The sequence below is a fragment of the Bos javanicus genome, chromosome 19 (genome assembly GCF_032452875.1).
Source record: "Bos javanicus breed banteng chromosome 19, ARS-OSU_banteng_1.0, whole genome shotgun sequence".
NCBI lineage: Eukaryota > Metazoa > Chordata > Mammalia > Artiodactyla > Bovidae > Bos > Bos javanicus.
Window position 1 is genome coordinate 57,110,032 of NC_083886.1, and position 26,689 is coordinate 57,136,720.

The following is a 26,689-nucleotide window of genomic DNA, read 5'->3' on the forward strand; positions in this document are numbered from 1 at the left end:
TTTAGAGTGCTGGCAACGAGAGGGAGCCAGAATCCTGGTTGGTCATTCAGACTGAGCCTTTTCTAAGCTTTCTCATGAAAAAGAAACACAGTAGGAACTCCTCTCCACACTGTGGCCCTGCTCTTCAGCCTGTGAGACCATGACCAGACGTGTTTAGTATTAAAAGCACACATTTACCTGAGAAGACAGCCCTGCAGGGGAGAGGTCACGCTTAGCTCTCACGTCTCTTCACCTGGAATCCCCGGACATTGAACAGGCTGTGTCACTGGGGGGCAAAACCCCATCCTGTCTCAGGCCCAGGAGCGGCTGACGCGTCTCATGGGAATGGGTTCAGAGGCCCGGGGAGCAGCCATCTTCACTGGGTGGGTTCACAGGATGAATCTGCAGAGGCGACCCGCTCCTGCCTTCCCGGGGGGAGGTTGAGGGTGTGAGGGAGGGAAGTGGACACACTGCCTTGGGCGGGTCTGTCTTGCTGCTTCAGCTCGTCCCTCCCGCAGGACGGGTGGCGGTGCAGTCAGCAGGATGTGGTCCTGGAAGAGTTGTCTGTCTCCCCAGATCCAAGAGGACGAGGGGAAGCTCAGCTGAGCCTACACTTGGAGAACATGCCTGAGGGCCGCTGTGTTCCTGCTTTTTATTTTCTTACCCGTCAGGTGGTGACAGTCTCAATCTGTAGAAGCGTTAGGAGGTCAGAGCTCCACCAGGTCAAAGCTCTGCATGCAACCGAGAGGAATAAACGCTGAGCCTTGTGTAGAAAAGACACGATTTGGCCAAGTTTGTCATCCTTAGCTGTGTTGGCTTTGTTGGGGGACAAAGGCGGTTGGGGATGGCCAGGCCCTGCGCTACTCAGCCTCCTGGCCCTTTGCTTTTCGCATGCACTGTTCTGCTGTACTGTCCAGTTTTCCATTAAACGAGGTGAGAATTCTTGGATTCTGTTTGAAATGAAACACTGCCAGGCTTGGTTCCACCTCTTTTCTCCGGTGGCAACCTGAGCCTTTCATCATGGCCAAGAGGTGACGGCCTGTGGGGCAGCACACCCATCCACCCTCAGTGGCCCGGACCCTCGCCGGTCTTTCCTCCCACAGCTGAGGCAATGGCTCCCCCGACCCCCCCGGAGAGGATGCCGGCTCCAGGGCAGGACCTGCTCTCTGTCGTCGCTGTGGTGATGCTGATCTTCCCCACACTTGGCATCAATTACACACAAAAGCTAGTTGATCACAGGATTCTAAACAGCACGCGGCCATCTACAGCTTTGAGAAGCTTAGAACCTTCAGAGGTCTTAGGAAAATGTCCAAAGATAGCAAAAGTATGTGTTAGTTCTTTTTTTAGTGTTTTGGAAGACACTTGTTGCTACAGAGGAGATGGAAGCCAGATTTAGCTATAAAATTTATTGATGTTCCAAAGCAAAGAGATAAATTGGAAACTGTCTCCATCCTGACACCACCAACTGGAAGAGCCCGGCCTGTGGTTCTGTGAGATGCTGGGAACCCTCTGCGTGGGCGCGAGATCACAAGTGGCCAGCATGGCCTCTCACTGCCCAGGGCTGCCCTCCCTGTCAGCACCATACAGGCTCTGCGAACGTTCTCCAGCCGCACTGTTAGCTGGTACAAGCTAAAATATAACCTCAGCTGATGAATACTGATGGAACACTTGTGGAAAACTTTTATCTGACCATCTGAAGCCGCTAAGGGACTGTGGTCTGTGTTACGGTTTGGTTTTGTTGTTTTTGTTTTCAGGGCAGGATCCTGGCGGTAGTTCGAGGCCCTGTGGCCCTGGGGCTGAGCCCTGCAGAGCTTCGAGGCGGGGTCACTGCTTTCCTGCCTCTGCCACGGCCACTGTCGTCATTGTCATTGTGTTGGGAAGGGGAGCCTTGCTTCTCTGTGGTCCCCGTTTTCAGCAGCTGGTTTCGTTCGCCTCCATTAGCTGTACCCTTCAACCACGTGTCCTCACGCTCAGTCTGCAGTTGAATGACCCCTTGGAAAAGAACCACGGCCTTTCAGTTAGGCTGGACTTTTCCCAGGGACCTTCTGGCAGGAGGAAGTGCAGTTACAACGGGCAGGTAACTGGTCCCTGAAAGCTAGTGATTGTTGGGAGCTCTCACTCACCTTGGAATGGAAGAGGGGTGGGGGTCGTCCCCTGGAAGCCGGGGGCATCTGGTTCTCTGACATGCAGAGGCCTTAGTACCTTGTAGGCAGGCCCTTGACAAATAAATTTCCTTCCCTTTGCTCTCCCATGGATGGAGCTGGCATTAGAACACCATGCTTGGCCATGTCCCTGGTGATTCAGTGGCTAAGACTCCTCTCTCCCAGTGTAGGAGGCCCAGGTTCAATCCCTGGTTAGGGAACTAGATCCCACGTGCCACAACTAAAGACCCTGCATGCCGCAGCAAAGATCGAAGACCTCTCATCCCGCAACCAAGACCCGGCACAGCCAAGCCAGCATTTATATATTAAAAACCAACACCATGCTGCTCCCTCCACTGTTGTCCGTAGGCGCCCTTCACAACTGAGCCCTGTCTTGGCCCTGACCTGGGCCTCACGGGAGGAGCCCCTGCCTAGCTGGGACTCAATCGAGAACAGTCTTTTCTCACTGTAGCCATACCGTCTAAGCCCAGGGTCCAGGCTTCTGTGCACGGAGTTGGTGGGGCCCGCACACTCACAGCCGCCTTCTCCATTCTCGGCAGGCCCCACCACCTTCTTCCTCTTCCCCGCCAGGGGCTGAGTCTTGTGAGGTCTCAGCGACATCATTAGGACAACAGGTGAGTGAGCTGCGCGGTGTGCTTTCCAATTTCCTGGCAATAAGGACTGATTAGGAAGGCTTACCCCTCAGCTCTGAAGACTTAATAGTTCTTCCTTTTTTTTTGTTTGTTTTATAAATCTTTCTTCCTGAGACTATTGAGATGCAGCTTGATACATCTGAACCCCGGCTGCTTTAGTTCAGACAGTATAACTCTCCCCAGCTGCTGGGGTGGGCTGTTGGCCTATCGAGAGAGAGAGTGAGTGTGTGTGTGTGCGTGCCCGTGTGCATGCACTGTTGACCTTGTGAATGTGTGTGTGTGTGTGTCACCCAGTCGTGTCCGATTCTTTGTGACCTCATGGACTCTAGCCCGCCAGGCTCCTCTGTCCATGGAATAATTCTCCATTCCAGAGAATACTGGAGTGGGTTGCCATTCCCTTCTCCAGGGGATCTTCCCGACCAGGGGATCAAACCCAGGTCTCCCGTATTGCAGGCAGATTCTAAGCCATCAAGGAACTTGTGAGGGACACAGCTAAGCCACCTCCATTAAACCTGAACTCCACAATAGGGCTGCATATCCCCAGACCTGGCTGTTAAGGCTCCTCATTGTCTTCAGGGTGACAGAAATGCCCAGAGCCCCTGGGCAGCTTGGGGAGACCTGGAGGCCCCGCAGTGAGTGTAGGCAGGCTGCAGACTTCCAGAAGGTGGGCATGGCTTGTGCAGCAGGCTGCTGCTGTGGCCGGGAAGTGTGGGCTGTACCAGCACGGGTCCACGGGGGAACTGGAGCTACTGTGACCCGAGGCTGGGGAAAGGGAATCGCTTCCCGGGAGGGGCAGACCGCCAAAGCATCCTTGGCCTTGCCCTCCCAGCCAGCTCGGGACCTGAGGACCCCTGAGGTCCTTTCTGTGCTCTCCGTCTCACCGTCTGGTACGGGAAACCCTGTTCTCTCAACATGGGCGGGCCTGGGTTTGTTGGAGTTGCTGCCTCTAGATTCTTCCTATAAAAGGCCCAGATGGAATGACCAGCTCCTTTTTCTGCCCTCCCTGCTCTAGTTGGGCAAGCCATGGTCACCTGCTTCTCTCCAGGCCAGTCTTCGGCATTCCTTATTATCAGACTTGCTGGGCAGACTTGCAGCCAAGAGAGCCTCCTCCAAACCGCCTGGTGGATTCCTGGGGCCTCAGCCTCTACCTCCCCCAGCTCCTGCAGACAGGAGGAGGCCCAGGACTGGTCCCCACCCCCAGCCCTCATCCCCTCCACCCAGTCGGTGAAGGCGCCTCTACTCCTCAGTTGGCCAAGGAAGTGTTACCAGCCAGCTCGGCTCCAAGGGTCTGCTAGCAGAGCTCTGTACAAACACAAACAGAGGGCCATTTCCTGAGATGGCCAAGCTTGTCCTGATCCGGGAGATATGGAAGCCTGACAGGTTATGGTTCCCAGGGCAAAGTCGGCAAGTTGCTTCCGCAGGGAGCAGCAGGGAGCAGACTGCCCCTCCCTGCAGGACCCCTGGAGTGGGAGGAGCGAGTGGGCAGCCTAAGCCAGCCACCCTAGCACAGCATCCAGGCTGCCACCCTGTTGCCTAGCTGCGTGTACATGTGGCCGCTTCCCAGCTGGGAGCCGCACCGCTTTCAGCTCTAATCACCCCACGGCTTGGGCCTTGGGCCCCACGAGCTGTGAGTAGCCCACATGGCTTTCCTGGAAGCGCCAGGCTGGGGCATGTGAGTAAGCTGCTGCTCAGAGTCACAGCGCTGAAGGGCCTTCCCTGGTGGTCCACTGGCTAAGACTCCGCACTCCCAATGCTGACTTTGATCCCTGGTCGGGGAACTAGATCCTACATGCTGCAACTAAAGATCCCCCATGCCCCAGTGGAGACCGAAGATCCTGCTTGCCTCAACTAAGACCCGACGCAGCCAAATAAATAAACTTAAGGGAGAAACAAAAGTCACAGTGCTGGAGGGAGGTTGAGGATCCATTGATCCCAAACATCTCAGTCCGCAGAGGGAGAAGCACGTGCCAGGCGAGGGGAAGGCCTCAGGGGCAGGATGGGAAGCCAGGTCCTGGGCTTCCTGCCTGGTTCCGAAGGAGAAGATGCTATGGAAGTGAGGCCCAGGAAGGCTGAAACAGGGCACCCAGTCCGGCTTCTGGGTCAGAGCTGTCTGATAGAATTATAATGTCAGCCACAGATGCAAGTCTTATCTTTAATTTTACATTTTCTAGTAGCCACGTTAAATAAAAATAGCAACACCCCTTCCCCTATGTGAGGAAAACATGGGAATCCGTGACCCTGAAGAGTGCCCTCACTGACCACGCTGGCGCTCAGACCTCAGACATCCCACCTGCAGAGCTGGAAGCAATAAATTTCAGCTGTTTATAAACCAAAAAATAAAAAGCAATAGGTAAAATCAGTTTTTTTAAATAATGTTTCATTTAACACAATATATCCAAAAGATCACTTTGATGTGTAATCAGTATGAAACTCCGCTTCCCCAGTGGCTCAGACAGTAAAGAATCTGCCTGCAATGCAGGAGACACAGGTTTGATCCCTGAGTCAGGAAGATTCGCTGGAGGAGGGCATGGCAACCCAGTCCAGTATTCTTGCCTGGAGAATTCCATGGACAGAGGAGCCTGGTGGGGTCCACGGGGTCGCAAAGAGTAGGACACTAACACTTTGACAATCTAAAGCACTATTGAGATATTTTACATCCTCTTTTCATACTACGTCTTTGAAGTCTGGCGTGAATTTTGTACTTACAGCATCTCTGTTCAGAGTGGGCTCATTTCAAGGGCTCAAGAGTGACAGGGGCTGGGACAGCACAGGTGGCCACCGAGGCTGTCGGTCCCCTCCCAGCCTTCTAAATTTTTTTCTCAGATGTTGAAGAGCCTGCATCTTTCTTGGCCTCCATCCTTTCTCCTATGCCCTAGTCTTGGGGGCCAGGGCTCCTCTGAAGAGGACCATCCTGTAGTGACAACCACCTTGGAGACCTGGCTGCTCCTGCCTCCTGCATGCCAGCCCCATCTGGGAGCTGCGCTCTGATTTGACCTGATGTTAGACAGTCACGCCAGGGATTCAGCTCTTGGTTTTCTTGCAGTGAATCAGTTCATCTTAATCTCGGGCATGTGAGGGTCCTCTGTGATACTCATTTATTTCCGGGGCTGGGGGTGGGGTGCTTCTGCAGAGAGGAGGCAAAGCTCTAACGTTCCAGAATTCAGCCTCCAGTGGGGCCTCCATTGGATGCCTCCATTCCTGGCGCTGGAGTCTAGCCATTCTCCCCTGGGGAATCCAATGACCACCCCCTCCCAAGAAAGGGCCTGGAGTTCTCAGGGAAACAGGAGTGGGCTGAGGGCTGCTGTCATCTGTCTTGGCTCTCCTGGGATATTGCTGTCACTTGCCTGACCTTAGAGATGAGGACGTGAGCCAACTCTCAGGTTTGCTATAAGAAGCCAGTCATTGGACTGGGTCCTGAGCCCGAAAGTCATTTCAACAAATGGGCCCCTTTCTGAGAACAGAAAATGACAGGTATGCAACGAATGGTTAGAAGACAATTGTCACCCGGGACTAACATGGAGAGAGGGGCTAGGGCAGAGGGTCAGTGGCCTCCGGGCCCAGCCTTCCTTCTCTGGCTCCGTCTCACCATCACACTCAGCTGGGAGAAGAACCCTGGAAACCACTCTGCTTCCCTGTTGCTACGTCCCTGTTCTATTCCATAAGATGGTATGGGAAAACCCGAACGAATGTTTTGGCCAGCCCAACACTTCCCTGTTGGGTCAAGGCCTCCTGCTCCCCTCCCCACCCCCACCACCACTGTCAGCCACTCCTCCCCACCTCCAGGATGGGTGACTCCTGTCCCTTCTCCAGGGCCAAATTCAATTCAATTATTCTCGAGATGCAGCCCAAAGAGACTCAGGCCTTTCCTGCCCCTGGGGGCACGTGGCCTCTGTCCCTGGTCTCCCCAGTCTGCTGGGCCCCTTGTCTGTTCTCTAGATGTCTTCTGCCCTCAGCTGGGCCTGCCAGGATGCCCTAATGATCCTAACCCAGCCTGTCTGCCTCCCTCCCCTCACCTTGCTCCCCCTCAAACCCTCCTTCCACCGAAACTGCAATGGTTCCAGGGAATGTCTCCAGATTTTTAGGAGTGACTTGAGCTGAGCCAGTGAAACGAATGCCTGGAGACAAGGAACCCACGCCTTTCTTGAAGACCCTGGAGGCCGCTGTGGGAGAAGGCAGCTACCAAGATGACCTCCCTGGCCCTCACTGGGAAGAAAAGACCAGTAAACAGGCACTGCTGTTGGACACTCCATCCGACTCCAGAAAAGCCACCAGGGGCCACTTTGGGAAAGGAGGAGAGGCAGGTAGGAAACCCAAGTAACAGTGGGTTCCCAGGGCTTCCCTGGTGGCCCAGTGGTGAAGAATCCACCTGCCAACGCAGGAGACATAGACCCCATCCCTAGTCCGGGAAGATCCCACATGCCTCAGAGCAACTAGCCCACCACAACAGAATAGCCCCCGCTTGCCGCAACTAGAGAAAAGTCAGGTGGCAATGAAAACCAGCACAGCCAAAAATAAACAAAATTATTTTTTAAAAAGCAGTGGGTTCCCGGGAGGCTCCGCCAGACCCTGGACTCAGCAGCACCCGAAGGCTGGGTGCTGGGGCCCTTGGGGGAGTCCCGGCCCCTCTAGAGCTGGTCTGCAACTCTCTGAGGATCCCAGCAATGCACATCTGACTGCATCTGGCCTGGGAGCCACAGACAGATGGGAGAGCCAGCCGGCCAGGAGAAGCGTTCTGCAGCGCGGTGGGTGGGGCTCCAGGGAGCTGGCTGGGTGGTGTCCACGTTTAAAAGGTACTTGTGCCGGTGGTCCAGGGAGAATGCCCCCTGGCTGCCCCACCCTGTCAGTAGAGGACACAGAGCAGAGACCCGGACGCCCTGGGGGTGAGCAGAGAGCCCGGGGTCCCTCCGCCCACCCTGAGCTGGCAGGGAGCAGCCCCCCGGTGGAGAGTCCTGGGTGAAGAGGTGTGCCTGATAGCAGGGTGTGGGCTGGAGGTGTTCATTAACCCCGAGCTCTAAAGCCCGGCCTCGATCTCTGAGCCTGCGTGTGCACACGCGCGTCCGTCTGTCTGGAGCCCTGTCTCCCCTGGGCCCGGCTATTTCCCCGTCTGGGCGTGATCACGGCTGGCTCCCTCTGGCTCTGGGCGTTGGGTGTAACAAGTCTGAACCTTCTCTGAGACTCAGGCAGGCTCGGGCGCCCCGCCCTCTGGGCTGTACCCTTTCCTCCCAAACTGGTTGTGCAGGAGCAGGCGAGAGTGTGGTGTGGGGAGTGGGGGTGCATGTGTGCAGCCCTGGCCCCCTCACCGCCTCACCTGCAGGGAGGACCCGCCCAGAAACTGCCCGCCTGGTGCCCAGCCGCCCCACCTCGCCAGAGCCCAGCTGAGCAGCCAGCGAAGACGCACGCCCGCTGCCCACTGCCCGCCGCCCACCCGCCCTCGCCGGCCGAGCCCAGCCCGAGCCTGCGCCTGCCTTCAGGACCATGTTCAAGGGGTTGAGCAAAAGCTCTCAGGGGAAGGGGTCCCCCAAGGGCTCCCCGGCCAAAGGCTCCCCCAAGGGGTCCCCCAACAAGCACAGCAGGTGAGTGCGGCCGGGGGTGGGGGCCGGAGCCAGGATGGCTCCAGACCCAGGGGCTCCAGCCACCTGGAGGCAGCCGGCCAGAGCCGGGGACCAGCCCAGCGCTGGCATTTGGTGTCCTGAGGCTAAAGAGCCTGGGGGTGGACTCTCTTCCTGGCCCAGGCCCAGGTCCAGCCCTGGCAGGGGCCCAGGCATGGCCTGGAGCTCCCCATGTTCTGGGGGGTGCAGCCTGAGGGCTCTACAGACATGCTAGGCAGGGGCCTGAGCTTTCCTCCTCTGCTGGGAGGTGAGGAGGCTGGAGGGCACGGCTCTCCACCCACGGCTCTGCCCTCTAGGCTCCACTTATCCTGAGATGACCCATGGGACCTGGGCACAGGGTGGGCAGAAGGATTGAGGCCAGAGAAGCCAAGAGGTGGGCTGCGGAGTGCCCAGAGGCAGGGAGGCGGGGCTGTGCTGCTCCAGGTCCAGGCTGCGGCTTTCCCCACCGGCTGGCACCTTGGGCCTCGAGAGCTTTGTTATGGAGATGAGATGATTCCTTCACCGGGTGGGTGTGTGGAGGGGTGCTATGGGGAAGCAGTAGGGACCCACGGATGTCTCAGAGCCTTCCTCAGTTCACCCAGCTCTCTGCAGGGTCCCCAGCCCGCCGCCCCCTCCCAGAGCCCCACGCTCTGCAGACAGGCTCGGGCAGCCTTCTTCCACTCACTGGCTGTCAGCCCCCTCTGCTAGGTGGAGGCAGCAGTTCGCCCGGGGTCCTGGGTGTGAAGGTGGGGGCCGAGATGAAAGGCCCAGCACCCGATAGGGATCAGGGCGAGGACACAGGCTGGGCTTCTGGGCGGACAGGAAAGATGGTGGCTAAGACTCTCACTGGAGTGACCTGTTGCCCCTGGGGCTTGGGCCCTGCCCAGGGCGGAGTGGGCTCCTCCCGGCAGGAGCAGCCCTCCCAGGATTCCGGACCTGGAGCTCCCAGCCCCAGGGCGGCTCCCGGTCATCTCCTTCCCCTCAGCCCTGTCCTCGGGCGGCGGCCCCAGGAGGGCACATCAGTCCCCTCCCGTGCAGTCCATTTGTTCAGCACATATTTATGGAGCACCTACTGTGTGCCTATTTATGGAGCACCTACTGTGTGCCTATTTATGGAGCACCTACTGTGTGCCTATTTATGGAGCACCTACTGTGTGCTGGGGCTGCTCTAGGCCCTGCGGATGCCATCGTAAACAGAATGGACAGGTCCCAGCCTTCAGATCCCTTTACAGGAGTAAAAACAAGCACTTAACGGGAGCTGACAGGACGCTAGTTTTCTTCACAGTCACACGGTGAGGAGGTGGATATACTAGAGCGTTGGCCTCTAGGTGAGGAGGCTTAGGCCCAGAGAGGTTAAGTAACTTGCCCAAGACCACACAGCTGCAGGGATAGAGGAAGATAAAAGCCAGGCTGCCGGTCAGAGTTCTTTCAGACTGTCTCTTTGTGGCACGGCCCTTCTGCTTGGAGGGGGCTTCTCCTTGGACCCCTGGTTCAAGGCCCAGCCCGTGTTGCCATCCCTCCGCAGGGACGGTGACCTCACAGGGTGCTGTGCTCCTGAGGCTTAGACCACGTTCTTATTAGGTCTGCTTGCCCCTCTAGGCCCCAGAGAGTGAGCTGGAGCCCACAGCTGGCACCCTGTAGAGGCTGGGAGACGGCCCTGGGAAAGGACCCCGGTTCAGGCTCATCCTCTGCTCCTCCTGGCTGTGCCACCTGGAGTGAGTCAGGTCCAAGCTTGGGCTCTGAACCCCCGAATCTGGAAAGTGTTGGGGTTCCCTGGCAATCTCATGGCCCACCTCCCCCACCGGGTGCTGTGTGTCTCCTCTGCAAGCTTGCTAATCCCGGGCAGGCCCTGCAAAGCCTGGGGCAGTGGAGGGGGACGGGGCTGGCGTGGGAGGAAGCTGAGCCGGGGGACTTGGTGCTGTTCCCCTGCCCCCAGCCAGCTCACCCAGCCCTCCCAGGATCCAGCTGTCCGCCTCAGGTATTAGGGGCTGAGCCAGTGAGTCATGTGCTCCCCTGCGGGCTGCCTCCCCTCCAGCCTGAAGCAGCAGCAGAGAGCAGGGTGGGGTTGGGAGGCACTTCCTTGATGGGGGGGAGATGGCAGCTCCACAGTGCCACCCACACTCAGGACCCTCATTTTCTGAACCCTCACTGAAGGCAGAGCTCCCCTGCCCAGGACTGCGTAGCTCACAGAGATTCCTACCGAGAGGCCAGGGCTCCCCAGGTCTTGACTCCACCCTCCTAGGCCACTGAGCTCAGCTGTAGGGCAGGACAGGGCGGGTGCAGGCAGGGGATCCCACCTAGGTGGGCAGACCTCTGCCCAAGGGAAACAGGGAACTTTGCCAACCAGGCTGCCCTCTGTCTCCACCCCTCATCAGAGCTGCCACTCAGGAGCTGGCCCTGCTGATCTCCCGCATGCAGGCCAACGCCGACCAGGTGGAGAGGGACATTCTGGAGACCCAGAAGAAGCTGCAGCAGGTGAAGCTGGGGAAGATGGCAGGGCGCGGGGGCGTGAGAGACTTGTTGCCATGCCTGGTGGTCCCAGAGGTGCCCACTCGCCTTGGTAAAGATACACAGACGGTCCTGTCCTTCCCTGGTCACTCCCCAAACACAGTGGAAGCGAGGGCTTGGCACACCTTCTCTGGTGGGTTCCCACCGCCATGCCCTCCCCTGTCCCTTCATCGTCATCACGGCACCCCTTCTATAGTGACGTCAAAGCAGAGCCCTTCACCTGATGTTCCGGGGGCCCTTGACCTGGTTCTGCCTACCTGCTCAGTAAACCCCATTTTCCATTTCTCCCCAGGCTTTCTCTAGGCAGGAACATCTGTTCCTTTTTTCTGAAATGTGCTGTCCTCACCACTTCACCCCATCCCCCAAAGCCCTCCCACCTGCAGGAAGGCCTCCGTGATTGGTTCCTGCAGGGGGGTCAGAGGACCTCCCCTGTGTCCCTGAGTCCGCCTCACTGGTGCTCACACTTCGCTCTCTCCCGGTGTGGGCGCCAAGGTTGGCCAGGGTCCCTGGGATGGCAGGGGGGCTCGAGCAGCAAGGATGCCTTCCCTGCCTCAGGACCGGCAGCACAGCGAGCAGCGCCAGGCCCTGCAGCACCGGCAGGAGGTGGGCCGAAGCCTGAAGGAGGCCGAGGTGCTGCTGAAAGACCTCTTCCTGGATGTGGACAAGGCCCAGCGGCTCAAGCACCCACAGGCCGAAGAGATCGAGAAGGAGTGAGTGTGGGGCAGGGGGTGGCAGCAGCAAGAGCTGGGGGTCCAGGATGGAGGCGCCGGGGGTCCCGGGGGAGCCCCAGACCCGGCTCCGACCTGCTGGCCACTTCCTTGGCAGCATCAAGCAGCTGCACGAGCGGGTGACCCAGGAGTGCGCCGAGTACCGCGCCCTGTACGAGAAGATGGTGCTGCCGCCCGATGTGGGGCCCAGGGTCGACTGGGCGAGGGTGCTGGAGCAGAAGCAGGTCAGGGGTCACCCAGCAGCCATCAGAGGGCAACACAGGGCTGCGTTTCGGCAGGGGCTGATGCATCCTTGGACCTGGGTGGGGGCTGGGTCTCTGAAAAGGGAGGGGGCAGAAGAGACCGTGCAATCATGGAGGGCTTCCTGCAGGTGGGAGAGCTCGGTTGGGATGAGGTGAAGTGGTGAGGAAAGGATATTTCAGAAAAAAGGAACAGAGGCTCCTGCCTGGAGGAAGCCTGTGGTGTGATGGAAAAACGTCTTTTCTGGTCAGGGAGGGAGAACCAGGTCAAGGGCCCCCGGAACATCAGGTGAGGAACTGTGCTTTGCTGTCACGACAGAAGGGGTGCCGTGATGACAATGAAGGGAGAGTTCAGTTCAGTCGCTCAGTCGTGTCCAACTCTTTGGAGGGACAGGGGAGGGCATGGACAGGGCAGGGTGTGTGCAGGCTCAGGAGCCAGGCTGCAGGTGTCCAGGCAGGAGGCGGGGCAGAGCAGGGAGATTTTCAGAGCTGAGCCTTGAGACTGGGGACCAGTGGGATTCAGGATCCACAGTCACGTGACACTGAGGCCTCAGCCAGGGTCACTGGAGACTAGCATGTTCCCCAGGGTGTCCCATGTGGGCTAGAGGTAAAGAACCCGCCTGCCAGTGCAGGAGACATAAGAGAGGCAGGTTCAGTCCCTGGGTCGGGAAGATCCCCTGGAGAAGGACATGGCAACCCACTCCAGGATTCTTGCCTGGAGAATTCCATGGACAGAGGAGCCTGGCGGGCTATAGTCCCTGGGGTCATACAGAGTCGGACACGACTGAAGTGACTTAGCATGTGCCCCAGGGTGAGCTGCAGCCATTCACCCAGGCAGCGCCTGGCCTGTCCACCTTCTGCCCAAATGACCAGCTCCATCCCCTGCTGATGGGGATGCTGGGTGGAGGGGGATGCTGGGTGCGTGCAGGGCTCCCCACCCCAGGCCCTGCGGCAGAGCTGAGTGGCCAGCTCTTCTGCAGAAGCAGGTCTGCGAGGGCCAGTACGGGCCGGGCATGGCGGAGCTGGAGCAGCAGGTCGCCGAACACAATATCCTGCAGAAGGAGATCGAGGCTTACGGGCAGCAGCTGCGGACCCTTGTAGGGCCGGTGGGTGAGCCGTCCGACACCCGCCCCTGTTTGGCCCCAGCCCTGGTTCCCTTTCTCCCATCAGAGCCTGAGCGAGGTCTGGCTGGTCCTCGGGGACTAGGGATGGAGGAGGGGCAGGGGAGGCTCAGGGATGTGGGGTGCGTTCTCCCCTGCACCTCATCTCTCACTGGGCCTGTGTTTTCTCCCCCTTGGTCGAGACAGGACGCGGCCACCATCCGGAGCCAATACCGGGACCTCCTGGTGAGCCCCAGGGCGGGCTGGGTGGGCTGCCTGCACCATTGACAAGGCCAGCCTTCCTGGGCGCAGCCTGACGGTGCCTCTCTCCCCACATCCGAGCGCAGAAGGCGGCCTCGTGGCGAGGGCAGAGCCTGGGCAGCCTGTACACGCACCTGCAAGGCTGCACGCGCCAGCTGAACGCCCTGGCCCAGCAGCAGCAGCGCATCCTCCAGCAAGACTGGAGCGACCACCTGGCCGACCCCGCGGGCGTGCGGAGGGAGTACGAGGTCAGCGGGGGCGGGTGGGGGTGGGGTGGGGGGACAAGGCCGGCCTGGTCCTCACCGCCAGCGCCCCCGCCTTGATCCTCTCCCAGCACTTCAAGCAGCACGAGCTGCTGAGCCAGGAGCAGCGCGTGAACCAGCTGGAGGACGACGGGGAGCGCATGGTGGAGCTCGGGCATCCGGCCGTGGGGCCCATCCAGGTGCGAGGGCCGGACACTCCCCGCTGCCTTGGGGGCTCTCGGTCAGGGAGCTTCCCGGGGAGGCTGGGGAGACCGGGCCGGGCCAGCAGGGGCAGTGGGCAGGGCCAGCTGAGTGGGTGGGCGGGTGGACGGACGAGGTCGGGCGCGTCTGAGGGCTCCACACTGCTGCCCCCAGGCCCACCAGGAGGCCCTAAAGGTGGAGTGGCAGAACTTCCTGAACCTTTGCATCTGCCAGGAGAGCCAGCTGCAGCACGTGGAGGACTACCGCAGGGTGAGCCGGGCGGGGCTGGGCAGGGCCGGGCGGGAAGGCACGATGCGCATCTCGGGGGCCAAGGCACCTCATAAAAACGACAGAGGTGCATCGTTGTGACTGGGTCCCAGAGGAAAACAATGTCACCCACGAATTCGCGACAGGGTGACGTCACTCCTGGGGGTGTGAATGTTTGTTCTTGAAAATGAAAAAAAAAGAACTTTTTTTTTCATAAAAAATAAATCACAAATATGCATATGTAAATGATATACAGAATATCTGTGATATTAACATTTCATGTCAATGATGGGGAAAGTAAGGACAAAAAAAGGGAAAAGTTACTCAAAGGTACGTCTCTGGTGCCCCAGCAGTTAAGACTCTGCACTCCCAATGCAGGGGGCCCGGGGTTGACTTTCTGATCAGGGAACTATGTCTCATGCAAGTAAGAGTTCTAACGCTGCAACTAAAGATCCCACATGTACAACTAAGACCCACACAGCCAGATAAGTAAATTAATTAAAAAAAAAAATTGTTTTTAAAGCTCCTTAGAAGGTTCAATAATGAAACAAGGGTTGAGAAACATTGATATAACAGACTATAATAGACAACAGTCCTGTCTATAAAAAGACAATTTTTGGTTGTTTTGAAAACAAAAAAAATTAAAAATATATATCCACAATGGGGACTTTTTTTTTTTGGCTGTACCACACAGCTTGTGAGATCATAGTTCCCCAACAGGGATTGAACCCAGGTCCATGGCAGTGAAAGTGCTGAGACCTAAGCACTGGGCCGCCAGGGAATGCCCAGTAGGACTTTTTTTGGGTTTTTTTTGGTAGTTTCCAAGTAAAATGGTTTATAGACTTTGAGGAAAAAAGAAGCCAAAAGTTTTCCCTTTTTTCTTTTTTATTAAGGACATTTTCCTATATATCCACTATACGTTAGCACATCCACTGAGGAGAATCCCGTGGTATCACCCAACTGTGGGCTGTCTCTTTAAAGCACACGCGTAGCTTCTGCTCAGAGACGCCCTGGGCACCCACCCCTGGATCCCAGCCAGGACTCCAGGTGCTGGAGCGAGTCCTCCAGGAGGGGCACTGCCCGTCATCTGTGCAGGAAGGACGAAAAACAACGTGTTTTACGACACTAAAAGAAATTAAGTTCAGTGACCCCCAAATACCTGATTTGCCGAGCGCTTCAGTTGGAAGGTCCCACTGCCTGGGTAGAAAGGCCGACGGCGAGTGGCACTTTGGGTTCAGCCAGTTTGGGTTTAGCTGGTTTGCAGGGTGGTGGGCAGTAAGTGCCCCAGCTCCGCCCCTGACCACCCACCGACCTCAGTTCCAGGAAGAGGCGGATTCTGTCAGCCAGACCCTGGCAAAGCTCAACTCCAGCCTGGACAGCCAGTACAGCCCTGCCCCGGAGGGCCCACCTGGTGCTCTAATGGAGATGCTGCGGCAGCTGGAGGTGAGATGGCCCCCGGCCCCTCCCCGTAGCCGCTCCTGGGCACCGGGCAGGCCTGGGTGTCTGGGCCTCATGCCTCCAGGGTGCTTAGTCCTGCCTGGATCCCCTGCCCTGAGGGCAGGAGGAGGGGCTTCACTGCAGCTGGAGGAGCCTGGTCTGTCAGCTGCAAGCCCTTCCCACCTCTGGATCTCAGTTTCCTCGCCTGTAACGTGACAGGGCTTCCCAGGTGGTGCTAGTGGTAAAGAAAGTGAAAGTCACTCAATCGTGTCTGACTCTTCGTGACCCCAAGGACTATACAGTCCATGGAATTCTCCAGGCCAGAACAGTGGAGTGGGTAGCCTTTTCCTTCTCCAGAGGATCTTCCCAACCCAGGGATGGAACCCAGGTCTCCCGTATTGCAGGCAGATTCTTTACCAGCTGAGCCACCAGGGAAGCCCTCCTGCTTGCCAATGCAGGAGACATAAGAGATGTGGGTTCGATCCCTGGGTGGGGATGATCCCTTGGAGGAGGGCATGGCAACCTACTCCAGTATTCTTGCCTGGAGAATCCTGTGGACAGAGGAGCATGGCAGGCTACAGTCCACGGGGTCACACAGAGTCAGACACGATGAAGTGACTTCGCACGCATGCACACACAGTGTGGCAGGGACTGCCCAGAAGAGCTCCGACACCCCTCCAGCTCCCACTCTGCTGGCCTGGGGGTTGGTTACTGGGCAGCCGCCTGCCCCACCCCAACCAGCAGACTCTAGGATCCTGGGTGCCCGGGGAGGGGCTCGCTTTACGTTGCTGACTAAGAGACCCTGTCTTCATGACGGCCAGGACCCCTTCCTGGCCCTCCTGGGGGGCACAGGGGGGTTGGTCTGAGCCTCCACTGCCTGGGTCACTGCAGGCAGAGGAGAAGCAGCTGACCATGGCCGAAAAGACTCTCAAGGACCTGCAGCTGCAGAGCCAGGGGGTGGCCCCTCTGCCCCAGAGAAGGAACCTGCCCCTGCAGCCCCTGCGTGTGGACAGCATCTGTGACTGGGACTCAGGAGAAGTACAGTCTCCACTCGGATCCTCCGGGCCCGCCTGCCCCACCCCTGCCACCCCCTCCCTCCCCTGCCCCCTCTTACCCACTCCAGCCAATGCCCCGCCCCACCCCTGCTCCAGCACCACCCGCTCCAAGCCCTGTCCAGCCCCTGGCCCGTCCCTGTCCTGACCCCGGCACTTCCTGTCCCTCCCTGGCCCCGTCCCTAGCCCCTACCCTACTGGCCTCTGCTGGGCCTCGATCCCTTCTCCAGCCTGGCCCCTAGGCCTGCATGGCCCCTCCCCCACCTCCCCGCCCCCTCCGCGCCCCAACAGGTGCAGCTGCTGCGGGGTGAGCAGTATACACTGGTGGACAACACTGACCCACACACCTGGGTGGTCCAGGGCCAGGCAGGCGAGCCCAAGCGGGCCCCAGCCGCCTGCTTCTGCATCCCAGCTCCGGACCCTGAAGCTGTGGCCAGGGCCTCCGGGTGGGTCCTCCTGGGGACCCAGGGGGGCAGGAGGCAGTCTGTGGACCCACCCAGACCAGGCCCTGCGGTTTGAGGCCGTCGTCTGCCCTTTGCCTAAATGTGTGACTGCGGGGGCTGGGGGAGAGCATGGAGGAATGTCCTTCTCTGACCGCCCCCTTGTTCCAGGCTTGCCTCGGAGCTGCAGGCACTGAAGCAGAAACTGACCGCAGTCCAGAGCCGCCTGAAGGCCAGTGCCAAGGAGCCCTTACGGCCCAGCCAGCAGGGTACTGAGGGATGGCCAGGGAAAGAGGGAGGCGTTGTTGAAATAGGAGTAGATGCCTACTCTGGTCACCCAGGGGCTGCCACGGGCAGGGGGTGACCCTGAATTAAAGGCTCTGATCTGGGGGTTCCATTCCCTGGGTTGGCAAGCCTGATGTCCCTCCCTCAGTGAGGCCCTGCCCACCACCCTCCCCCACACGGGACCCTCTGCGGGGGCTCATGGAGGGGCCCAGCAGGCAGGCAGGCAGGCAGACACGAGGCAGGCCCTGGACCCTCAGAGGCACTCTCTTCCCCCAGCTCCAAGCAGCTCGGGCCCACCCGACCCACAGGCCCAGAAGCTCCTGACACAGATGACCCGGCTGGAGGAGGACCTGGGGCAGATAGAGAAGCAGCTGCTGGCTTGGGCACGGGCCCCGCTGAGCCGCACCACACCACTCGAGGACCTCGAGGGCCGCATCCAGAACCACCAGGTGGGTGAGCCAGGGCAGCTGGGATAAAAAATGGTCCAGCCCTGGGGAGGCAGCTGTGGGGGCAGCCTCAGGCCCCCGAGGTGGAAGAAGTGAGCAGACAGTCCAGGGCTCCCTCAGGCTCCTTCCCATCCTGGCTCTTCACCTGACCTGCTCTGTGACTCTGGGCAATTCGCTTAACCTCTCTGGGCCTTGGTTTCCTCATCCCTGAAAATGGGCTTGCAGCATCCTAGGGGCGGTATCTCCGGGGTGGCTGACGGGAAGCCTCCCTGGAGAGAGTGCAGGGGTGTAAATGCGGTCACAGAAGGACTCAGAAATGCTAGCGGTGAAAGCCACCCCTTCCCCCCCACCGGGGGTGGGGGGTCGGGGGGAGAAGTTTGGGTTGTGTCCTTCCAAACCGGTTTCTACTCAGATATATTGTTTGGATTTGGCTTTTAAAATGTGAAGCATGTTGTTCATGATTGTGCACCTCGGTCTTCTTCACTCCGCCACGTTCTGGGGTGTTTTAGCTTGGTCAGGGGCCCGACCAGGGGAGGCAGGGCTCCAGAGGTGGGAGAGGTGTTTCAGCTGGGGTCCTGGGGGGCCAGGCAAGGAAGGAGGAGTGGCAGAAGGAGGCACTGCGGGGTGACAGCCTGGACAATACCTCTGCCCATGCTGGGCCCAGGTTACCACTACCCTGGGCAGGACCTTATTTCCCCGACCAGGGAGCGAACCCATGCCTTCTGCAGGGGAAGCGCAGTGTCTTAACCACTGGACTGCCAGGGAAGTCCCCGGTCCTTGGGTTTTGAAGGTCCTCTTCCACATCAGAGGTGTTGGGGGTCCAGTTAGCCTGGAAGGTGGGCAATATGTGGTGTGGAGCCAGCACTAATGGATCAGGGAATCGACGAGTGAATAACTGATAAAAGAATTGACAAAATCATAATCCCAAGTGGGTGGAGCTAGGGCTTTGCTGCTTGACTGGGGGGAGGGAGCAGGGAACTGAAGGTTTTGAGAACAGGACAGTGACGTGAAGACCAAGGTGGGCGGCAGCTCCTGACTCACAGGGTCTCATTTCATCCTCCCATCAAGCATTTGTAGATGAGGAGACTGAGGGTCAGAGAGGTTGACCTGCCTACGGTCATCTACCTGGAAACTGAGCCCGAGCATGTCCATACCACATTTTGGAGGCCTCGCAAGCAGAGTTAGGTTGACATAGCGGGAGGGCTGGATGGAAGCCACCTGCCCAGAACCAGAGATCCTGAGACCCCTGATGCACCCCAGGGCACGGCCCAGCGGCTGCAGAGCCTGGGAGCAGAGAAGGAGGCGGCCCAGCAGAAGTGTGAGGCGTTTCTGTCGGGGCAGCCCTCAGGGCCCGCTGCCCTGCATCTGCCCGTGGTCCTCAACAGCGTCAAGAACAAATACAGGGATGTGCAGGTTCTCTGCAGCCTCTACGGGGAGAAGTGAGTGCTCTGGAGGCGGGGGCCGCTGGGCAAGGCCTCGGGGGCGCGGCCAAGGAGGTGTCCGACCCTGGGCCTCCTCTTGCGACAGAGCCAAGGCCGCCCGGGGTCTGGAGCGGCAGATCCGGGATGCAGACAAGGTCATCCGAGGCTTCGAGTCTGCCCTGGCACAGGAGGCCCCCATCCCCGCAGGCCCGGGCGCACTGCAGGAGAGGGTCAGCGAGCTGAAGGTGAGGGGCTGGGCGGCCTCCTGGCAGGAGTGGGGGTGCAGGCTGACCCAGGAGCTGGGGGGTAAGTGGAGGGTGGGCCTGGCATCCAACCGAACCACAAGGGTACGTTGTGTCCCCTCCTGCCTCAGCGCCGGCGGAGGGAGCTGCTGGAGCAGCAGGCCTGTGTGCTCGGGCTACACCGCCAGCTGAAGGCTGTCGAGCATATGTGCAGCGCACTGCAGAACAATTTCTGCGAGTTCTGCAAAGACCTGCCTCACCAGCAGCGCCAGGTGCGGGCCCTCACCGACCGCTACCACGCCGTGGGGGACCAGTTGGACCTGCGGTGAGTGGCCGGGCTGCTGGGGCTCACAGCACAGCCCTGCAGTGCGTGGTGGCCGTGGCTGACGAGCTTTGGGGCCTTGGACGGGTGAGCGCACCTCTCTGAGGCTCAGCTTCTTTCCTCTAAAATGGGATGATAATGGTGTCAGCCTCCCAGGTGGTGCCTGGTACAAAGTGTCGGCCCATCTCTGAATGGCCGGCTCCAGCCACCCAGCCAGAGTTGAGAGGATCAGCATGGCGAGTCAGTCAGGCCTTCCGACCTGTCCCAGGGACGGAGGAACTCACCAGCCTCCTCTGCACACCCCTCGCCTGCCCCCCGAGGGCCGCTCTCACCTCTGCTCCTCCTCCTGCAGGGAGAAGATGATGCAGGATGCTGGCCTCACCTACCAGCAGTTCAAGAACTGCACGGACAACCTGAACACGTGGCTGGAGCGCCTGCCCCACAACAAGGTGCGGCCCAGCGACGGGCCTAGCCAGATCGCCTACAAGCTGCAGGCGCAGAAGGTGAGGAGCTGGGGCTGCAGGGGGTGTGGGCCGGCCTCTCCCCCTGCCCCTTACCCAGAGCTGAGCCCTCAAGCCAGGCCCAGTTCCCTGGCCGCCTTCCTAACAGGGAGAGCAGCCTGTGTGCGTGTGGCCCGCCCTCTAGTGGCCAGTGTTTTAATGACCTCAAAGCTCAGACCCCAGAGGCTTTGCTTCCTTCACCACCACGCCCGCCACTCAAAATGCTACACTTTGTCCACGGTGGCTCAGACAGTAACGGGTCTGCCTACAATGCGGGAGACCTGGGTTCAATCCCTGGGTCGGGAAGATCTCCTGGAGAAGGAAATGGCAACCCACTCCAGTATTCGTGCCTGGAAAATTCCATGGACGGAGAAGCCTGGTAGGCTACAGTCCATGGGGTCCCAAAGAGTTGGGCACGACTGAAAGACTTCACTTTCACTTTCACTTTGTCTAGGAAAACAGCCAGCCCTTCTCTGTTTGGCCCGAGGTGGGCAGTGGGCTTTGTGTTCCTAGAGGTACCAACTCCTAAGCATCCTCTTCCTCATACCTCCTTACTATTGCTGCTGCTGCTGCTCAGTCACTAAGCCATGTCTGGCTCTTTGTGACCCCGTGGACTGCAGCACGCCGGGCTTCCCTGTCCTTCTCTATCTCCTGGGGTTTGTTCAGACTCATGTCCATTGAGTCAGTGATGCTGTCCAACCAAATCATCCTCTGTTGTCCCGTTCTCCTCCTGCCTTCAGTCTTTCCCAGCATCATACATGCTGGTAATGAAAAGGGGCTGGGTACAGCCTGCCCTCAGGCAGCCTGCAGTTTTGGGGGGAGGCCAGTGCGTCTCAGGCCATGATGCTGATAAGTGCTTTGGTGGAGAAGCCAGTGCTGTGGGAGCCCTTTGTAAGGACACCCATGGGGTCAGGGCAAGTGGTCTGGAAGGAACTGACACTGAGCCTCAGGCCTAAGGCCTAAGTAGTGTGACCAGTATGTGTGTATTGGGGGTGAGATGTTTCGAGCAGAGGCTGCGGTGGGTCACGGCCGGGGGTGGGGGTGGGGTGGTGGAAGGCAGCTTCCCACAGAGCGCTTGCTGCCCCTGGGTGCTGCTGGCTGCCCACGGGCCTGGAGGCGAGCCCAGGTGAGCGGGGGTCCCCTGACCCTCCCTCCTGCCCTGGCAGAGACTGCTGCAGGAGATCCAGAGCCGCAAGCAGGACAGGGTCACGGCGTCCCGCCTCTCCCAGCACCTGCAGGTGGCCCTCCAGGTAAGCAGTCCCTTCAGCTCCTCCCTCTTTATCTCCCCCTCCCCCTCCCTCCTTCCGCCAGTCCCCTACTCCCCCTCCCCTAGCTCCCCCCACTGACAGCCAGTCTATGTCCTTCCCCACCTGCTCAGGACTATGAGCTGCAGGCAGACACCTACCGAGGTTCCCTGGAGCCCACCCAGGTGGGATCGGCCCCCAAGAGACCCCGAGTTGCGCCCCTGCAGGACAGCATCCAAGCCCAGGTGAGCCGGGCTCTTTGTTCCTCATTCCCGGGCTGCCAGCTCTGCAGCCTCTGAGGGAGGAGCTGACGCTGGCGCACCCCCTCCCTTGGCCTCTCCAGGAGAAGAACCTGACGAAGGCCTACACTGAGGTGGCAGCTGCCCACCAGCAGCAACTGCACCAGCTGGAATTTGCTAGAAAGATTCTGGAGAAGGTATGGGGGTGATGCCCACCCTAGGCAGCCTGGGCGGGTGGTTGACCGGGCAGACTTTCCTACCTGCTCACACTCAGCCCCGGGACAGGCTCAGCGGCCTGAGGGAGGTGCGGCTCTCTGCCTCTCCCAGCAGCCCTTCCAGGCTGGTTTCCATCTCAGAGTTAGTACCAGGAGATGTCACTCAGTGTAGTCACAGCTTAGCCCCTGGGCAGCACCCCGGTGGGGACAGGAGAAAATCCCGCAGTCTTCAGCCTCAGAACCCAGCCCTCATGGGCAAGAGGCCACCTAGGTCTCCATCCCTGGGAGACCAGAAGCTGGGAGCTCTCCACGACTCTTGGTGAGTGGCCAAGGAACTGGCCAGCCTCCTCCCACCCAGAGGTGTATCCCAGGATGCCCCAGAGGAGCACAGGCCCATTTCTGGGAGCCTGGGAGGAAGGGGAGCAGGGAAAGGTTGGGAAGGGAGGACCTTCTTACTTTCACATTCTCGTGCAAATGCAGCCTAAACACTGCCTTACATCCTAGCACACTGGGCATTGATGAAGCCTCTTAAAAATCCAACCTTCGAACACCTCAGATCTCAGTTCCACCTCCCAGGACCTACTGGGAAGTCTCAGAAAGCAGGGAAGGGTCCTGATCTTAGGAGGGTGGGGTGTTGTTGTTCAGTTGTTCAGTCGCTTAATATCGGACTCTTGGTGACCCTACGGACTGCAGCATGCCAGATTTCTCTGTCCTTCACCATCTCCTGGAGTTGGCTCAAATTCGTGTCCATTGAATTGCTGATGCCATCCAGCCATCTCATCTTCTATCGCCTCTTCTCCTCCTGCCCTCAATCTTTCCCAGCGTCAGGGTCTTTGGGCAGGGGCTTATCCCTTTCCTCCCTTTACCCCAGGACTCTCCCCTCTTCCTCTGCAGAAAGAGCTCAATGAGGACATCCAGGTGACACCTAACGCCCAGCAGGGGTCTGAGAGCCCAGCCCGGGGGGGCAGGAAGTCAGAGGCCCTGAGGTCCCAGCTAGAGGAGGAGAGGAAGCGGGTGGCCCAGGTACAACGCGAGCTGGAGGAGCAGAGGAGCCAGTTGCTGCAGCTGAAGACCCAGCGGCCCGTGGAGAAACTGGAGGAGAAGGAAGTGGTGGAGTTCTACCGGGATCCCCAGCTAGAGAGCAACCTGTCCAGGGTGAAGTCCCAGGTGGAGGACGAGGGCAAGAAGCGGGCTGGCCTGCAGGCAGACCTGGAGGCAGTGGCCCAGAAGGTCATGCAGCTGGAGAGCCAGAGGAAGGCCACGGAACCTCACCTGCTGACCAAGGAGGTCACCCAGATCGAGAGGGACCCCGGCCTGGACAGCCAGGCAGCCCAGCTCAAGAGTGAGCTCCAGCTCCTGCAAGAGGAGAACACCGCCGTCTTGGCCCAGCTGGAGGCACTGAAGGCAGAGCTGCTGGCCCTTGAGCAGAAGGAGGTGAACGTGAAAGAGACAGTCGTGGTGAAAGAAGTGGTCAAGGTGGAGAAGGACCTGGAGATGCTCCAGGCAGCCCAGGCCCTGAGGCTGAAGATTCAGGAGGATGTGGCCCAGCGGAAAGGGGCGGAGGATGCCGTGGCCAAGCTGCAGGCTCGAGTCGTGGAGCTGGAGGCAGCAATCCGCACTGTGGAGCCCAAGGTGATTGTGAAGGAGGTGAAGAAGGTGGAACAGGACCCCAGGCTCCTCCAGGAGGCATCCAGGCTGAGGAGCCTCCTGGAGGTACAGAGGAGTGAAAACGAGGTGCTGGCCAGGGAGCTGAAGGAGCTGCACAGCAAGCACAGCGCGGCGGAGAAGCAGAAGCCCCGGGTGGATCTGCAGGAGCGCGTACAGGAGACCTTCCGGGTGGACCCGGAGACAGAGCGGGAGATCGCACAGCTCCGGGCTGAGCTGCAGGAGACTGGCCGCAAGAGGAATGGCACGGAGCAGGAGGTGGAGCGACTGCTCTCTGAGCTGGTGGTGCTGCGGGCCCAGAAGCCCACCGTGGAGTACAAGGAGGTGACGCAGGAGCTGGTGCGGCACGAGAAGAACCCCGAGCTGCTGCGGGAGATCGACCGCCTGAAGGCCCAGCTCAATGAGCTGGTCAACGGCAGTGGACGGGCCCAGGAGCAGCTCATCCGGCTGCAGGGGGAGCGCGACGAGTGGCGGCGCGAACGCTCCAAGGTGGAGACCCAGACGGTGAACAAGGAGGTGGTGCGCCGGGAGAAGGACCCCGTCCTGGAGCAGGAAGCCCAGCGGCTGCGCCAGGAGGTGCGGGAGGCCACTCAGAAGCGGCGGGCGGCCGAGGACGCCGTCCACCAGCTGCAGAACAAGTACCTGCTGCTGGAGAGGCGGCGGCCTGAGGAGAGGGTGGTGGTGCAGGAGGTGGTGGTCACCCAGAAGGACCCGAAGCTCCATGAGGAGCACAGCCGGCTGAGCCAGAGCTTGGATGAGGAGGCCGGCCGGCGGCGGCAGCTGGAACGGGAGGTGCAGCAGCTGCGGGCCGCCGTGCAGGAGGACGAGGGCCGACTCAGCTTCCGGGAGGACCGTAGTAAGAAGCTGGCTGTGGAGAGGGAGCTGCGGCAGCTGACCCTGAAGCTCCAGGAGCTGGAGAAGCGGCCTCCGGCAGTGCAGGAGAAGATCATCATGGAGGAGGTAGTCCAGCTGGAGAAGGACCCGGACCTGGAGAAGTCCACGGCGGCCCTCCGGCAAGACCTGGCCCAGGAGAAGACCCAGGCGACCGAGGTGCATCGGGAGTGCAAGAACCTTCAGGTGCAGATCGACGTGCTCCAGAAGACGAAGCTGCAGGAGAAGACCATCTACAAGGAAGTGATCAGGGTGGAGAAGGACCCCGTGCTGGAGGGAGAGCGTGCCCGGGTGTGGGAGGCGCTCAACCGGGAGCGCGCGGCCCGGGAGAGCCGGGAGGAGGAGGTGAGGCGCCTGCGGGAGCGGGTGGAGCGGGCCGAGGCGCTGGGGAGGACCTGGGCTCGGGAGGAGGCCGAGCTCCAGAAGACCCGGGACCGGGCAAGCCAGGAGTGCAGGCAGCTGCAGCAGGAGCTGCGGGAGCTGGAAAGGCAGAAGCAGCAGCGGGTGCTGCGCCTGCAGGAGGAGTCCAAGCTGCTCAGCCAGAAGACGGAGAGCGAGCGGCAGAGGGCAGCCCAGCGGGGCCAGGAACTCTCGCAGCTCGAGTCGGCCATCCTCCGCGAGAAGGACCGGATCTATGAGAAGGAGCGGACCCTGCGGGACCTCCACACCCAGGTGAGCCGGGAGGAGCTCAACCAGGAGACCCAGACACGAGAGACCAACATCTCCACCAAGATCTCCATCCTGGAGCCCGAGACGGGGAAGGACATGTCCCCGTACGAGGCCTACAAGAGGGGCGTCATTGACCGAAGCCAGTACCTCCAGCTGCAGGATCTCGAGTGTGACTGGGAGGAGGTCACCACCTCGGGCCCCCACGGGGAGGAGTCTGTGCTCCTGGACCGCAAGAGCGGGAAACAGTACTCCATCGAGGCCGCCCTGCGCAGCCGGCGCATCTCCAAAGAGGAATACCATCTCTACAAGGATGGCCAGCTCCCCATCAGCGAATTCGCTCTGCTCGTGGCCGGGGAGACCAAGCCCTGCCCCTCCCTCTCCATCGGCGCCATCATCTCCAAGTCCCCGCTCGCCTCCCCGGCCTCCCAGAGCACCAGTCTCTTCTCCCCCAGCTTCTCTCTCGGGCTTAGCGAGGACAGCTTCCCCATCGCCGGCGTCTATGACACGACCACAGACAACAAGTGCACTATCAAGACGGCCGTGGCCAAGAACATGCTGGACCCCATCACCGGGCAGAAGCTGCTGGAGGCTCAGGCGGCCACGGGGGGCATCGTGGACCTCCTGAGCCGGGAGCGCTACTCCGTGCACAAGGCGGTGGAGCGGGGGCTAATCGAGAGCGGCTCAACCCAGAGGCTGCTCAATGCACAGAAGGCCTTCACGGGCATTGAGGACCCCGTGACCAAGAAGAGGCTGTCAGTGGGCGAGGCCGTCCAGAAGGGCTGGATGTCCCAGGAAAGCGTGCTCCCACACCTGCGGGTGCAGCACCTGACCGGGGGGCTCATCGACCCCAAGAAGACCGGCCGCATCCCCGTGGCGCAGGCTGTGCTCTCTGGCATGATCAGCGAGGAGCTGGCCCAGCTCCTGCAAGATGAGGCCAGTTACGAGAAGGACTTGACAGATCCCATTTCCAAGGAGCGACTGAGCTACAGGGAGGCCATGGGGCGTTGCCGGAAGGACCCCCTGAGCGGCCTGCTGCTCCTCCCAGCCTCGCTAGAGGGGTACCGCTGCTACCGCTCGGCCTCCCCCACTGTCCCGCGCTCCCTGCGTTGACGGGGGCCGAGCAGTCACGGGGAGTGATTGGGGATGGGGAGGGGAGGATGCACGCACCCCCGGCCCCCAGAGCAGCTTAACCCAGGGGAGTGGGTCTTCCCTCTGTCTCGTCGATGTTCTGTTTCTCAAACGTTCTTGGTGTTGGACTCCCTCCCGTAACTCTGGTATCCCCTGACCCATCCCCTGAGCCAGCAGCTCTGCTTTCCCGGCTCCTCCCTCACCCTGTGCTTCCAATAAACGAATTCTCCTGGTGTCTTTTTTTTTTATTCTCTTTTAGTAAATATGTAAAAGTAAAAGATGTTTATCAGTTTTCACAATCAATAGCCAGATCAAAAAAAAGATAATTCCAATTGCAAGCCAACATTGAAACATGATTAACCTAAGGGTATAAAATAATTACATACAATTCGAGGGGGTTGAGTGAGATGGTAAGCGGAAGTACACATTTTCATCTGCCCGGTCAGTCTACATCTTTTGGCTGGTTTCTCCTGGTGTCTTGTTCTCGTTTGAGAACAGAGTCGATACTTCTGGGGCGTGAGCAGGAGGGATGGCACTCCTAGGTGGGGAGTGGACACACCCAGCTGGCCCTGCTGGGAACGGGGAC

The 26,689-nt window shown here is 59.7% G+C and overlaps 1 protein-coding gene across 1 annotated transcript; it reads left to right on the top strand.

Annotated features, from left to right (window-relative positions):
- Nucleotides 1-7,985: 7,985 nt before the first annotated feature.
- EVPL (envoplakin) lies at nucleotides 7,986-26,336 on the top strand. Its single transcript, XM_061392772.1, has 22 exons — nucleotides 7,986-8,346; nucleotides 10,737-10,836; nucleotides 11,425-11,579; nucleotides 11,695-11,821; nucleotides 12,817-12,942; nucleotides 13,144-13,182; nucleotides 13,284-13,445; nucleotides 13,532-13,639; nucleotides 13,815-13,910; nucleotides 15,225-15,350; nucleotides 16,236-16,382; nucleotides 16,688-16,842; nucleotides 17,008-17,105; nucleotides 17,398-17,570; nucleotides 18,828-19,006; nucleotides 19,095-19,233; nucleotides 19,362-19,555; nucleotides 19,905-20,055; nucleotides 21,219-21,302; nucleotides 21,431-21,541; nucleotides 21,640-21,732; nucleotides 22,645-26,336. Exons 1-22 carry the CDS (start codon nucleotides 8,249-8,251, stop codon nucleotides 26,083-26,085), a joined length of 6,102 nt encoding a protein of 2,033 aa, XP_061248756.1. The 5' UTR covers nucleotides 7,986-8,248; the 3' UTR covers nucleotides 26,086-26,336.
- Nucleotides 26,337-26,689: the final 353 nt, after the last annotated feature.

Coding starts and splice junctions, on each gene's coding strand:
- EVPL (XM_061392772.1), top strand. CDS start 8,249: ATGTTCAAGGGGTTGAGCAAAAGCTCTCAGGGGAAGGGGTCCCCCAAG. Junction 19,007..19,094: donor TGCAGCCTCTACGGGGAGAA/GTGAGTGCTCTG, acceptor CTCTTGCGACAG/AGCCAAGGCCGCCCGGGGTC. Junction 21,542..21,639: donor AGGACAGCATCCAAGCCCAG/GTGAGCCGGGCT, acceptor TGGCCTCTCCAG/GAGAAGAACCTGACGAAGGC.